The sequence below is a fragment of the Sander lucioperca genome, chromosome 16 (genome assembly GCF_008315115.2).
Source record: "Sander lucioperca isolate FBNREF2018 chromosome 16, SLUC_FBN_1.2, whole genome shotgun sequence".
NCBI classification, from domain to species: Eukaryota; Metazoa; Chordata; class Actinopteri; order Perciformes; family Percidae; genus Sander; species Sander lucioperca.
The window spans coordinates 30,326,956-30,342,525 of record NC_050188.1 but is presented as its reverse complement, the minus strand read 5'-3'; the positions used below and the strand labels follow the sequence as shown (position 1 = coordinate 30,342,525).

Genomic DNA, 15,570 nt, shown 5'->3' with positions numbered 1-15,570 from the left:
ACATGGTTTTGAAACCATTTAAACATTTTTGTAAATGCTATGAAATTGAATGAAACACCCAAAACTGAATGTAAATAATCATTATTTTTTGTAAATGTTGTATGGGTTCTATACAACGTACATCCATGTTATTTTTGTGCAATTTGGTTGAAAGAAACCCATATTTCTGATATTAAAAACTTTGAAAACGGGTCAAATTTAACCCGAGGCCCTTAACACACAAAAACACACAGACTCTGACATGGTGTTAATGCAGATATCTATGTTTATTAGAAAGATTTTCAACAAACATTTTGTCTTTTTACAGAGGAACTGCACGAGTGCAAAATGCAGCTGAACCCAGGGGAGAAAAATGAAGTTTACAGGTCTGTACAGAGTGTGTTTTTACAGGTCAGACCGCCAGCCTGGCTCCACCTTCTAGCCTTTATTCATCTGGGTACTGGGTCGTCGAATTTTCACGGTGAGACGGGGGGGGGGGGGGGAACAGCGGCAGCCATCTCTATTACCATACACATACACTCTAGACAGATATGTGCAGACCCAGAAAAAAAAATGAAGAAGAAATAAAGACGCTGTACATCAACTCTTCATCCTAATGTGTTAGAACTATAAAATACAAATAAATGTACATGCCAATCTTTCATCTATATAAGTGCAGGGCTCTTTTACAGGTCAAAGACAATAAAAATAAATCTGTAATCCTACAGCCTTATTTTCAATATTCAAGTGTTCTTTCTCTTTTTGTATTGTCAAAAATCTATTTGTGTTTAATTGACATTCTCAATAAGAGCTTATTTTCTGCTCGGTAATCATTCTGAATAATGTGCTATTTTTTAATTTTTTTTTTTTATATTTTAAAGTGTTTTAAATCATCCCGACAACAATAAAACTCTCTTGTACATACAACGGGATGCATCATGCGCTGTTTCCCTGATGCCATTTATACAATGTGTCTCATTCGCAGCCTCTCATGTTTTGCATACGTGAACGAGGAAGAAGTAGAGAGGGAGAGAGAAAGAGAGGAAGATCTGCGCTCAAAACAACGGCGCCAAAATATCTTCCGACCTCATTTGTTTATTTTTCTCTCTATCTTCACCCCTTTCCTCCTCTTCCTCTCCTCCTCCTCCTCTCCCTCGCCCGGTGTTTTCCTCCGCCGGGATGCCTCAGTTCCACAGTTTGAGGAAGCTGTCCCAGGATCCTGTGCAGACGCCCATACCGTCATCGGGGACGCCGGTGCAGCTCACCCTGTTGTCATGACCGGACAGCACACCTGGGGGAGGAGAGCAGGAGAGGGTATAGAAAAGAAATGGTTTGTTATGTTTTTCTACATTTATTTATCATGAAAACCTGAATAAATCGACCCCCACTCACCAACTTTCTCTCCCTTCAGTGAGTCCCAGATGTGGCAGTTGAAGTCATCGTAGCCGGCAAAGATAAGGCGGCCTGAGTTGGACAGAGCTACAGACGTGACGCCCGAGTTCAGGGTGGAGTCCTGGTAGTTCACCACCTCCTGGTCGGAGCGAATGTCGTACATCTTGCAGGAGCAGTCGTCGGAGCCTGTGATGAAGCATTGTCCATTGGGCATATACTGAGGCGGGGAGAGAAGAAGAAGAAAAAGCTTGTGTTTGTATTCATGTGTGGCGCTGATTTTGAAGGTCCAATGTGTGGGAATTTCTCTCATCTAGCGCTGAGATCAAATATCGCGATCAACTCAACTGGTAACTTTGAAAATCTGATTGGCTGGTAACTTTGAAAATCTACTAGCCATGTTGGCTGGTGATAAACAAAACAAAAAAGTGAATTTAAAGCCCTGCTCACATTGATGGCATTGATGTCGCTGCTGTGTCCGGAGAAGGTCTGCTTGCAGGTCCCTTCCCTCAGGTCCCACAGCTTGGCCAGAGAGTCACAGGCTCCAGAGATGAAGGTGTTCATGTCGGCGGAGAGAGCCAGCGACATGCAGTCTCCAATGTGGTTGGTGAAGATGACCTTCTGCTTGCCAGTCTCCAGGTCCCACAGACAGCTGGAGAGGAGAGGGAGGAAGAGCGTTATGAGTGCAAGGAGAGAATGAAAAGGATCAAACACATTTGGGTCTAATCATTATTGGGCCTGACTTCTTTGGATCAGGTTTCCTTTTTTGTTGTTGTGAATATTCATTTATAAATGCCGCTTTTGAGTAAGTTTTCCTCGGGTTCGTTTCATATCTGACCTGTGACAACAACCAAACTATGAGGATCGTGAAGCAGTAAACAAATTTGACGTTTAGAAGAAGGCAACTGCCAACAGACTGACGGAACACAGCGTGTTTGGCTCGCTCAGAAGTGAGATCTAGACCTGCAATTACTGCTTGGCCACAGGTGCGGCCAAAGAGAACAAAATGGATCTCTTTGAGCTTTTAACTGAGTGGATTTGATTCGTCAGGAAATAGCCACAACCAGGGGAGCAGTTTGGGATTAAAAACATGACATTTTGCAGATGTTTCCAGCTGACAAGGATCGACGATAAACTCACCAGGTGGTGTCGCCGGAGGCTGTGAGGATCTCAGTGTCGCTAAGGAAACGAGCGCAAGACAGGTAACCTGGGTGGGAAATGAACATCTCAGTCCGACTGAACATCAACTCATTTATGTTAATCTTTTATGTAACGTCATCTTTCATTTTGATGTTTCCCTGAGTGCATGTTTTCAGTGAGGAGACAAAATGCCGCCGGCGGATGTCATCCTCACCTGTGTGTGCGTCCAGCTCCCTGAGGGTCTTGGGGCTGGCAGCCTTGATGTTGTACACTGTGCACATGTTATCCAGACCGCCGCTGGCCACCAGGTTACCGGAGGGGGCGAAGGCGACGCTCATCACCCAAGCTGACTTTAGTGGGACAGCAACCAACTGGGAAATGGAAATTTAGTTTGTTTTTAGTTGATTTACAGCCTCCTTCACATATAAGGGTACAACCTGCATTGGAAACCAGTCTTTAAAGGCTGTACTCTGTAAAAAAATAAATAAAAATGCCTAAGAAATCCACAGTCATTTACTGTGTTTGTGCACAGTAAATTATTGTATACTGTTTCACAGTAGAATACTGTGTATTCAATCGGAAATTACAGTAATTATCAAACCCAAACAGAATCTGCAGATTTCTTCCCCCAGCTTTGTTCCTGAATGAAAATCTGCAGAATCTGGCGTCTATTTGTCTGCTTGGGTTGAGATGTGTTAACATTCTAGGTTTTATTTTAATTTATTCAAAATCTGCTGAAAATCTGCGGGAAAATTCAGCAAATTTCTGCGTCCTCAGATTACGGGTGGCCCTTGGTAATCATTGAGCTGATCACAATCATCAACAATATACTGTATAAAATCACAGTAACAATTATGTACAGTAACTTGCTGTGTTTTATTTTACAGTTATATTATTGTTTCTGTAAATGAAATCAAAGCACTAACACTATGCTGCTTGTTACTACATCCTGGTTGTCCTAATTTGTTTATCAAAAATCCGATTCGGAACGTTTTAGAGGCTTTCTATGTTCTTATGATGGTTTTGCTTCCTTTTCTGTATTTTTTTTCTTCCCTTTCTTTGTCTTTGTAATCGACTCAATGTCATTGTAAATGAGGGCCGCCCCTCGATGATCTCTCTCTCTGGAGTATAAATAAAGGTTGAATGAACTTGTCAATTGCTGCCAGTTATTTACTGTGAATTTCGTGGTACGTTGTTTACAGTGATGTGATCTTACCTTGTTCCCTGTGTAGCAGTCCCAGACGAGAAGCTTGCCATCCTGTGATGCACTGACCATTGTCCTGTGAGAGAGACGAGAAAGTCACCGTCTATGTTTGAAGAAATCATTATTAATTTGTTTTTAAATGAAGACAACGTTGTAGGTCAGATGCCAGAGAGCAGAGTCTCGTGTTGCAGGCAGTACTGCTCCTCATCATCAATAAAGTCTATCTTGTCTTAATAATTGGATACCTGTTTCTTAAATGTTAGTATATTGGATCCTAAGCTCCGTAAATGTTGTTGGAGACAAACTTACAAAAATAATCTGACCAACAAGTCCTCCAAACCGTACAACGATACACAGAAGCGTTTCATAAATTAGCACCCCTAAGGTGGCAGGAAATACGACTTCATATCTAAACCAGACAACGTAACTGTCACGACGGTTTTAAACACGTCATTAATGTTGTCGCTCTCCTCTCTGCTTTCTGTCCAGCATAACTACTTTGGCCACTTGAGGGAGCCACCGTTATTACCGTAGATATGAGTCGTAATTGCTGCTTGAACAAACGACTTATGCGGGCCTTTTTGTTGAGGGCAGGACAGTCTCTATCTGACAGGTGAATGAATACAGGGAAGAAACATTATCTAGTGCGGCTTTTCTGAAGCTTCCACATTTAAACTACGCATTCTAGTCTGTAGCTACCCAGTCCAGTAAGTGAAAAGAAAAATTATGTTATGACAAAAGTTCTTGCTTTCTTTTTTCATTCTTTAATTCTGTATGTCTGTGTGTGTCCAAAATGGGGAATGGAGGGCCTTCCACAGATACTTGACTGAACCATTCAGATCATTTCTGCCTTTAGAGGAATATTGTAAAATAAGCCTGAGTTTCAGGGTCCTGGTATTGTGCATGCTGGCTCACTGTCACCCTATCATGGTTTACTGGGACACTTGAACAGAGCCATTGATAATGTTGTGCCTGTGCATTGGAAAAGTCTTTTTAAAACTGTAGTGTTCGGCGGCAGAGAGACTCCTGTCCACCCTCCCATCCTCACTTGCTGTCAGTAGACCAGTGCAGCGAATAGATTTTAGCCAGGTGACCCTTGAGGTCCTTCCTTTTCTTGAGCTGGACTCGGCCCACCTCGGACGCCCCTCCTGCTGCTGTTGCCATGGTGCCGTCATTCACAGCCTTACGGGCCGCCTGGTGGTCACACGGGGGGATTACATGTTGGTGTGAAACAACAGAGAGGAGAAAGAAGAACAAGGAACAGTAAGGAAGGTAAACTGCAAACTAGATTTCCTCCCAATGTGCAGTTTGAAGTTGAGTTCATCAGGATTGTGTAATGCAGGCTCAATTAAAAGATGACACATTAACAGATGTTGTTGTTGTAAGCCATTTAAACTTAATGTTTTAAAGGCATGAGGATAAGTAATGGAAGTGACAGCAGCTTGCATACAAACATGCAGCCCAAAGTGCCTCACACACCAACAGTGAAACAAACAAAAAAAAAAATTAAAAAATGAACAATAAATATAATTTTGCATGACTAAAAACGACAACAACACAACAATACAATGTCAAATAAAAACTATCATTAATGAAAATATTAATGAAATAAACACCAGGGATGAAAATAATACAAATTCATAAAAATTAAAAGTTAAGGCTATAATATTACTCCAAATTAAAAGCCAGATTAAAAAGATAATTTAATTTCTTTAAAAAAAAAATACTAGATACTATGGAGTTGCTTTTCTATATATATATATATATATATATATATATATATATATATATATATATATATATATACAGTGTATATACACACATATTTGACCTATTGTCACTGTCCAATGAAAACCATGTATCTCCAATTTTGGTGATTATCTGGAAAAGAGTTCCAGGTAAACTTAAGGGGTCTTTTGAACCACCTTCATCAGGAAGCACTGTGTGTGTCAAGTTGCTCACCTCAATCTTTGTACGGAGGCCATCGCACTCCTTTTTCAGGGCATCCATTTCAGCTTTCTCAGCTGCCATGGCGACGTTTGCTAGGGGATGTTACTGACGGGAAGAAGAAAACTGTCACTCTGAAACAGGAAAGAGGGCCAAAGAGAGAGAGGACGGGAATAAAGAAGAGAAGACAATGCAATGTGTTAATTAGGAATGTACTGCCTCTGGGCCAACACTGTGTTTCCCCGACTATTGTACGATACAGTACAGGTTCAGCAGAGGTTCACCGTGGACCAGGCTGTGCATCACTCAGGAACCCTGACACCTTGATCTGGAACACATGGGTTGCTGTTACAACATCAAATCTGGGGCAAAGATTAGACACATACCTGACAGGTTTAATCCCTCCCTAAACCCAAAGTTGTAATACCGTTATTAGCTCTCACGCTGGTCCAGCTATGATGTACTGTACAGAGAAAAACGGTGACACGAATGTGAAGGAAAAAAATACTGACCATGGTAGGAAAGAAATAAAAGAAACAGAAAGGAAAGATTGCCCAAAGACTAGCAAAGTATACATAGATGTAGCAGAGACAGGATTTGGAAAGAGAAGAGAAGAACACCTGTTGCGAAGGACAGAAGCAAAAGAAGGGAAGGAAGTGAAAAGGGGAGCCAAAATCTAATTTAGACTTTTCTAAATGTATATGAATGGGTTGCAAAAAAAAACAGCTCCCCGAACTGTGTCAGTGAATTTCTAGAGTTACACAGCTGAGCTTTAACGTTCAATATAGATTAATCAAACGTCACTTTTATTAACTGAATCTGACATTGCACTTTAGGGTTATTTATCTCAAAGAACTTCGGACCAGCTCATCTCGTGGTGGTGTTTTGACAATTCTCATTTCGAGAGATCTAACGCAATTTTTCGTCCATCATTATTCAGATGGAATTCAACTTTCATGATGATGATTTGTAATTGTTTGGTAATTAACATCAGCTTTGTGAGATCAACTCTTTTTTTGGGGGGGTAGAGGCTTGTTAGGAAGAAAGTCAAATGGCTGTGTTTCTAAACCTTTTACTCCTCGTATTAAATGCCCTCGCTGTCTGTCCTAACTGACTGGTTTCTTTACTTCAACTTCATTTTCATTTCAAGCCCTGCGTACAGAACGTCAGTGCCTAATACTCTGTAATAGGATACTGACGTCTGGCCTTTTTAACCCCAAAAGCATCCGTGCACAATTCTGCTCATTTGACAAAGTAACTCATTTAAAACTCTCCACTAAGGATGATTGTTGATGCTCAATAGGGAAAATGACTAGCGCATCAGTCAAGGACATGCATGCGTGGTTGACAAAATGCAAAAAATTGTTATGTTACAGAAAATAAACAAGGAACTTCAACCAGTTGTTAACTAAATGCTCCACCCTTTCTTGCATTATTACGTTCATTTAAGTTACTAATTTTCATCTAAAGATGTGATTCAATGCTGCAGTTTGTGGGGACACGGGGAGAAGTTTAAACTTTTAGAGAAAATGGTGAAACAATTTGAAAAGGAATCATCGATTCATTAATTTAGTCATCACGCAGCTTCTCAAATGTGAGGATGTGCGGCTTTTCTCTGTTTGATATCATACATTTGATATCTTTACGTTTTAAGATCTTCAGTGGACAAAACAAGCAACTTTAACACGTCACCTCGGCAAATTGTGATGGCATTTTCCACTTGTTTTCTGACATTTCATTCACTGAACACTTAAAAAAGTAATGGCAAAATCAATCAAAAGAATAATTTCGAATGCAAAGTCGCAGCCCTACATACACAGTATGTGTCTTGCACAATCAAATCAAAAGATCATTTAAACAGACGAGTTGAAGGTTGAGCACAAGTGTTGGGGTGGGCTGCTACAGGACTTTAAATCCTGGGCAGGAGATCTTAAAGGAAGCTTTACCGGTCAAATCTCCTGTCATCCGATTACTGACTGCTCTTTACCTTGGGATCAGAGAGAGAGAGAGAGAGCGAGAGAGAGAGAGAGAGAGAGAGAGAGAGAGAGAGAGAGAGAGAGAGAGAGAGAGAGAGCGAGAGATGTGGAGGGTCTGTTATAGTCAAACATCAGCAGCTCCTCCTCTACTCTCCCCTTCTGTTATTTGATGGAAAAGATGGTGCATTTGTGCTCTCACACATACATGTCTCCACTCTCAAGTGAAACTATTTTCGGTAACACTTTACTTGAAGGTATCTACATAAGAGTGACATGACACTGTCATGAACACATGACACTGTCACGACACATGAACCCTAACCCTAACCCTAACCATAACTTGTCATGACAAAAACCGAATGACACTTACTAAAAGAAGCGTTATGTCATAAACGTTTATGTCTTGTTTATAATGTTTATGATACGTTCATGACAGTGTCATGTCACTTTTATGTAGATACCTTCAAGTAAAGTGTAACCCTATTTTCTAAAGCTAAAAAACATCAGAATTCCAAAAACAATTGAAAATGTGTTTGTGTCAGTAAGAAACAACATCAACCCAAGCTACACGGATCCTGCAGCGTAGAAATCGGCCAACTAAGTGAGCTGGATGAGGTTTGGCCTTGTGTGATGGATCAGGCTGCAGCTTACTGCTGCCACACCTGAGGCACCGATCCTCTTTGGCAGCTTCCCTACAATCCAAAGATCACCTTCAGAGGGTTTAAGGAATCATCACTTTGGATGCAATCGTACACGGAAAAACTAATTCTATTACCCGCAAGAAACCGATTTGAAAACGTTAAGGAGCCTGTGGAGTGGAGAAGCCTTCTTGCATGAAAAATAAAACTAGAAAGAATAAAAAGAATTTTAAAACATCTCAGAAGTCAACATTGGGGGAAAGCTTATGCTTCTCCAAAATTGCTGTAAATGCACGGCAGCTGCAGCTACAGTATATATGCAGCTATATAGTTCATGGTTTGAAGGCAGCCATGTGCAGAAAATCGCCAATAATATACTAAAAGTTCCTCATCAGTTTCCTGTGTTGCACACTGAAGCAAAAGTCCACTTCCTGTTTTTTTTTTAAATATCACAAAGTGAGATGATTTGTGCTTCCCAGCTTTTCACAGCAGCTCCAAATATTCTCCAACAGCAGAGGAAGCAGCTGAAGATGGCACAACCACAGAAGAATAAAAGAAGAAACTCACCTTTTCCACACACAACGTGGGTCCTTCTCTTCTTCTGCAACTGTGCAGCTCCTGGTCCCAGACACCTCCGGCTCTTTTTTAGATTCCACAATCCCAGGGTGCACAACCTGGCTCCTCCGACGCTCTCCCCCGGCAGACTGATAGCAGCTTACTTGTGAGAAACTCTCTCTTTCTCTGTCCCTTCCTCCACGGCGAAGAACAGATGAGGATTGGAGGGGATGAAGGAGATAAGGGATGAAGGGATAAAGCTCAAAGATGGAAATAGAGAGGGAAGGAGAGGGAGAGAGAAATTTAGAGGGAGCATGGCGAGAGATGGTAAACCGATTGGAGGAAGAAAATGGGGTTATGAGGTCAAAAGACATGATCAGGTGAAGAAATAAAAGAAGTAGAGAAAGGGAACAGGTGGAGGTGAAATGTGAGAATATGAGTGAGGAGAAAATAATTGTGGAGGTTTGCAAAGAAATGTCACCTGTCGCACCTGAAAATGACGCACAGAGGGAAGGAAACTGACACATCAGCCATGCACCTAACTAAATATGAATCAATATGCTGTTGTTTTATGCTTTGAGCAACCAGTTTTAATGCGTTCCAGGTGCAATGACAGCAAACTAAGAGCCAGAGCAAAGTAAAAATGAGCTTCATTAAATCATCTTTGAATTGTTTTAAGGAAGCACGATGAATCATTTGCAAACTCTGATTCATAAATATGAGACTTTATTTTTTTATTTCTTTGGTTCTTTTGATTTTTTAGGTCCCCAGTGTCCTGTGACAACAGAGAGGTGACATTGTATTCTGATTCCTGGCATTGCAGTGCATGTTTTCTGTCAGGATGCAGGAGCGAGGATGTATAGTCTGGGGCAGAGGTGGACATGGGTGAATTGGTTTGTCAGAGCTAATGAGCTTAGCCCGGTTAATCAGGCTCTGATAGGATATCCGGGGATGGGCAATCTCGTTAGGGAATTAGAGCTGAACGTGCGTCACACCTGACCCACAGAGAAGGCAGGTACGACAAGTGGATCAAGAGTCAAACGTAGAGTTTCGCCCTTTAAAAGTGTTCGACCAAAAAAAATGTTTTTTTTACAGACTATATCATCTGCACTTTTGAAATAATTGGTATTCGAAATGGTCAAACGCAGGAGAGGCAGACAGTGAAGCAGGACAGGAGGGAGGTTTTTGGGTCGATCCATGACAGGATGTAGAGTAGTTATTGGTCTCCAATGAGAGATGATCTCGTTTGGTCCGCCCCACACCTTGACATCCTGTAATCTGACTTGTTCCTATTTTCTTCTAGGAAAGGTGGGTGGTCCGGGACCCCACATGGGTAATAATCTGTGTGATGTTACCTACATGGGGAGGTCACAGGTCAGGATCAGCTACACAGTGACATCCTGCAGCTGGTAGAGATCCTGTGTCTTTCTCAATGACTCAATAGCAGGATGAAGGTTGGGGTTGAAATGATGATGTAATGCAGCCTGCTGATCTGGCAACAGTTTACCTATAGTGATACAATCCAATCACGGTTGTTTTGTGGTTTGTATCCCATCATCTACTGGCTTCACCTCGGTTCACCAGTTGATTCTGAAAGGAGTTACGAGATCTTGGAGAACAAAGCGACACAAAGCAGGGTTCAGTTCACAATGTCCTAAAGGTTCAATGAGACACACAAGACTATATACATTTTCTAACAATCGCTCCATTCACTTCAAAGACGTGAGAGTAGATGGATAAGAAAGAGGCTCCATAGAGTATGAGGATTGGTTTAAGGTAGGTTCACGCAGTTTGAATAAAGCCTGAATGAGGCTTTGTTCAGAGTTTTTGGAGAATGGAATGTAACATATTCACAACATCAGGCTTGCTAACAGCATCTTTTCTGACTCCATGCAGCATCTTCTGCCTTCTAACAGGCAATTTAGAGTCCCTTCGTTTATGTACAACAGGCTCAAGAACTCTTTTATACATCAGTCTATCCTGTTGCTAAACCAAAATCAATCTGCTGCCAATTAAGATCTGGATCCGAGGATATCATGAAACATGTTTTTTTGTCATGGCTGTTGATGTGTCTTCATGTTTGTACTATATGTGCAATTGTTGTCTAACTCTCTGTGTTCTTTTTTTGTTTTTGAGCAGAGCTGCTTGGGAACGCAAAATGTGTTTTAGGTTAAACTGACAAAAAAAAGTTAAGTTAAAGTTGTATCGTATCGTATTATTGATACCATAAATATTTAACATAAAACAGTAAGTTAGTGAAATCAACTATTTTTTCATTAACTTAACTTAATATATCAGTTTTATTCATTTCAAGTTAAAGGTATAATATGTAACATTACCACATTAAAAACATCTGAAAACGACTTATTTGATATATTTTGCTGTAGTGTGTACTTTGTAAGGTTCAAACCCAGAGAAATCTGTAATTGTATTCAAGGTAATGGTCCGTTACATTTGGTCGTCGTTGGTATCGATGACATCATAAAACATTTAACCCCGCTAGTTGCTCTAACTTCTGTCAAAACACAGGAAACACCGGACGATACGTCAGAGGAATTTCTAAATCATACATTGTCACAGAATCGTACTCAGTAACAGTAATACAGCATGTGTTCTGTCACACGGCATCATTAATTGCATGTCTTGATCCAGTAGTGATATACAAATAAAAGTAACCATTATTTAGAGCCATGTTTGTGTGCACCTGATGTATTTAGGGTCCAATATTCTCTATTGTAGCTCTGTTTTTGGTCTCCACCAACTCGTTAATGAAATATCTGTCTCTTCAGCTGCTAATTGCCCCTCTATGTAAGTGTCTGACTTTGTCCGTCTGTTGCTAGGTGCTAAGCAGGTAGTTTTAGTGGCATTTATGAGAGAATATTTTGCTGCCTGATACGTCTGGAAACAAGGTTGATAAGAGAAAGTGAACCGAAATATTAAACTGGGTCAGACGACCAAAACCCACTGCTTACTGGCCTATAGGTAAGGTAGTCAATAAGGCCATCCACAGATACAGTTTATCCTAAGGATTTACTCTGCCACATGTATGTGTAACATTAAAACATGATTTATAAAATCATGGCAACGATTATTAGGCTATTTTAATACCTTAGTAATCTATGCAAAAAAAAAAGTATGTATAAAAGCTTTAGGCCGCCCTACAAGTTATTGTAGGCCCAGTTTAATATGCAACTTCATTTTATACAATATATGTAGTAGGGGGTCCCTGCTCTGTCTCTATTTCAGTTAAAGTATCCTTGGCTTAAAAAATGTTGAAGACCCCTTAAACGATAGCACAGACACATCACTTACATATCCAGAGGTAGAGGTTTTATTTCCTGCTTTGGGTCACAAGTTGGTGAAGAGCTAACATAAGTTGTTAGGTCACTTGTTAAACAGAAGGAAGATGAAAGAGAGCAGTGCAGCAGACACAAAACCACAGAATTATAAAATAAAACTTAGTCTAAATATTAGGACAATATTTTAATGCCGATTTAATTTCCACATCATAATGTTTGCTGAGTCTTTGAAAATGAATGCTTTGTCATAGACACCCGTGTATTTTTTGTAATAATACAACTGAACTTTATGCCAGGTTAGAAACCTCAGGGGTAATGACATTTGCTGAACAAGTCATTGACAAGATCAGGCGATATGAAGAATGAGTTCTGCAGTTCTGTGTTAATGCTCGTCAGAACATTAAAACCTCAAACGTGGTCTTCAGCCAACATTCTCACTTTCAAGAAGAGAATTTCATCTTAATCTCTAGCTGACAGCAAAAAAACATGAAATAACTTGGAACATGTGAACCTCTCTGCGCCGGTAATGTAGCATATAGTTACTATACACTGCAGCTCTAAGCCACAGGTCTCATCCTCATTGGCTGAATATCCTGCTAATCCAGCGACATCATCATCATGCTGAGATCGTCGGTGAGGTTTGATGGCCTAATCTAATAGGGACTTTTTAGATTAAGCCTCACCTCGCATCGTGACTATTTTTAGTAATTGATGCAACGGGTTTTGAGATCAAGCCTGCTGACATCATGAGGCCATATTACTGCTATGCAGCTCTGGTTGGCTGCGTGGTTCATTCATTAGTCAGACGTGCACAGGTTTAATGAATGAAAGGTTTTGTGAATCATGCGTTCTGTTAAAAGTTTCCTCAAGCAAGGCACTGAAGTCCAATCCACTTCTCAACGTCTTCTGACTTATATCTTACAACATCATAAATGTTTCTAGCAGTTATCAAAGCACAGTTTTCACATTAAAGTCAAATCAGTACATACTGCCTAGTATTTCATATATGATTGTGTCCCACATCTATTTCAGTTAGGAAAGGGTCTTTAAATGGCCAATTTTAACAGGAGGAATGATTGCAGCATGCAGAACTTTGAATGTATAATGTTGGATTCAAGACAGACATGACAAATTGTGAACCTTTAAAGTGGTTATTTCCTTTGCATAAATGCAAATTCAGACTGTTTTTGAATGTAAATCATAAACACACCTTTTAGAAATCTTTAAATAACGGTGTATATATTTTGCGTTCTACATGAATGTAAAAAATAGTTAATCTAATTTCAGAGAAGGGATATTTACTGGAGACTATAGCTAAATGATTTGAGCACTATGTAGAAGTCTGAAAAGACAAACGTTGAATATGTCAGTAACACTTTACTTGAAGGTATCGACATAATCGTGACATGACACTGTCATAACTATGACATGACACTGTCATGAACGTGTCATAAATGTTTATGTTTTTATGTCATTAACCAGGATGTTTAATGTCAAGTTGTCTTAATAAGGACACTCCAAGAAATTTAATGTCAAGTTGTCATGACAAAGACATCTTCTGGTAATGTCATCCTGGTTAATGTCAAGTTGTCATCAGGGTGACGCGTCCCAGAGTGCTAACCCCATCGTTTTTTTTTGTAACACAACCGTGTAAAGCATCAGCCTCATGGCTCATTTTCTATAGTTTTTGTAACCTTAACGTCTGCTGCAGTGTCAGTCGAAGCGGCAGTAGCTTTAAGGGCAGGCTTACCAAAACACTGAAAGAGTGTAGTTTAAATTTGCTTTCGTTTCATATATCTACTTCAGTGATTCACATTAGTTCATTTCAAATTTGCGCAGAGAATGACCGCCAAGCAACTGTTGTTGTTGTTCCTAGGCAATTCATAACACAGACGGGGTGAATTTATGAACGTTAGTGTGAAAGTTCTCTCACAAAACAGTCATCGTTACGTAATGTTATCCTTGTGTTTTTGCAAGTGGGTATATGGAAATCCTTGACCTTTCCAAGTGGGTATACTCTGTATACCTGCGTATCACGTAGACTACACCACTGCTCCATTCCCTCTCTCTCTCTCACTAAGTGTCGGCCTGTAATCCAGGCTAATGACCTGTGACACAAGAGGGATGGCTGACTTCCTGATAACTCCCTGTGGTAACGAGCTCAGGAGGGAAGAAGGAGTACAAACCGTTTGGCTTCTTCTACAAGAAAGGAAGTGGATGAGATGACATGGAAGACGAAGGAGAGATGAAACCTCAGGGGGAGATTTGAGACTTGTTTTTTAATAGGTGAAGTGCAAAGACATTTTTTGTCAGGCGGAATTATTCTGTGAGAAAAAAACTAGAATGAAAAAAGCTAGAGGTGAGAAGTTAAAGTATTGTTTCATGTTCATGTTCCTTTTATGGTTTTTCTCTGTTGTTCTACTTGTGTACTTGTGTAGTTTTGCACTGCTTCTTTGTATTTTGTTGTACACCCAACAAATGCATTTCTTTCTATAATTAATAAAGTTGAATTTGATTGGATTTGTCTGAAAAAATGTTGAAGTAAATCATAAAATTAAAGAGGAACTAGGTTGCTTTCAAAAGTTTTTAATATAAATGTTACTAATGATCTCCACCTATCTAGCAAAAGCGTTTGTGTCAACATTAGGGGGGAGAAATTATAACCACACTGTAAAAAGTGATTAGTTGTATCAACTTAAAATAACGAACTAGTTGCATGAATTATTTTGAGTTGAACAACTCTTTCTGGATTGTGCGTCCAATGTAACAATAATAGTTGAAGGTAAATAATTTGTCCCTCCAACTAATTCCCAAGTTTTTAGAACAACTAATATCAAGTTTTCCTAACAACTATGCTAAGTCTTTACAACTAATTACCACGTTTTTATAACAACTAATATAAACTGGCAACTTGCAATTACAATAGTCAGAACAACGCAATGTTTCAAGTCCCTTGGATGAATTTTGTTTTTGTCAACACAACATGAAATAACATGCATGCTGACAAAAAATGAAAAACCTTTTTTACAGTGCAGGATGTCTGGTGGTCGTCCCCCAGAAAATTTTATGCATCAAACGCTTCATTTCCTACATTCTGGTGAATTTTTCTGCAACAACTGGTGCCTTTTCTGCATGCAAATGTCTTTATTCATGTAAACAATATTATTATTAATTAATTAATCTGCTGTATTGTTCAAAACTTTCTGCAGATTCAAAACCTTACACATGTTATTTTTAAAGGAATTATGCTTATCTTAACACATTTTTTTTGCTTGCCACAGCATTAAAACTCTTTAACTTCATTACCCCGGCCAGTTTTGATTATTCGGGGGGTTGTAACCCCCCTCCATCCCCGTAAATAACGCCTATGCCTCTGATGCATTTATTGTGAAAAAACAATCTACTTTAGTTGCTCTTCCACCTAAAGGTGGCTGCAGGTTGAC

The 15,570-nt window shown here is 39.8% G+C and overlaps 1 protein-coding gene across 2 annotated transcripts; it reads right to left on the bottom strand.

The window, feature by feature from the left end:
- Positions 1–242: 242 nt before the first annotated feature.
- Positions 243–9,126, bottom strand: gnb3b (guanine nucleotide binding protein (G protein), beta polypeptide 3b). Of its 2 annotated transcripts, none has more exons than XM_035992917.1 (10): positions 8,841–9,126; positions 5,675–5,793; positions 4,761–4,906; positions 3,725–3,788; positions 2,723–2,879; positions 2,509–2,575; positions 1,819–2,020; positions 1,372–1,588; positions 1,060–1,270; positions 243–1,023 (listed from the first exon to the last, which is right to left on the bottom strand). In XM_035992917.1, exons 2-9 carry the CDS (start codon positions 5,741–5,743, stop codon positions 1,164–1,166), a joined length of 1,029 nt encoding a protein of 342 aa, XP_035848810.1. In that variant the 5' UTR covers positions 5,744–5,793; positions 8,841–9,126; the 3' UTR covers positions 243–1,023; positions 1,060–1,163. The 2 variants fall into 2 exon arrangements, with proteins under 2 accessions (XP_035848810.1, XP_035848811.1); XM_035992918.1 differs by having other exon boundaries at positions 1,081–1,270.
- Between the last annotated feature and the right edge of the window lie 6,444 nt (positions 9,127–15,570).

Coding starts and splice junctions, on each gene's coding strand:
- gnb3b (XM_035992917.1), bottom strand. CDS start 5,743: ATGGCAGCTGAGAAAGCTGAAATGGATGCCCTGAAAAAGGAGTGCGAT. Junction 2,880..3,724: donor ACTGCTACACAGGGAACAAG/GTAAGATCACAT, acceptor TCCATTTCCCAG/TTGGTTGCTGTCCCACTAAA. Junction 2,576..2,722: donor GGAGCTGGACGCACACACAG/GTGAGGATGACA, acceptor TTTCCCACCCAG/GTTACCTGTCTTGCGCTCGT.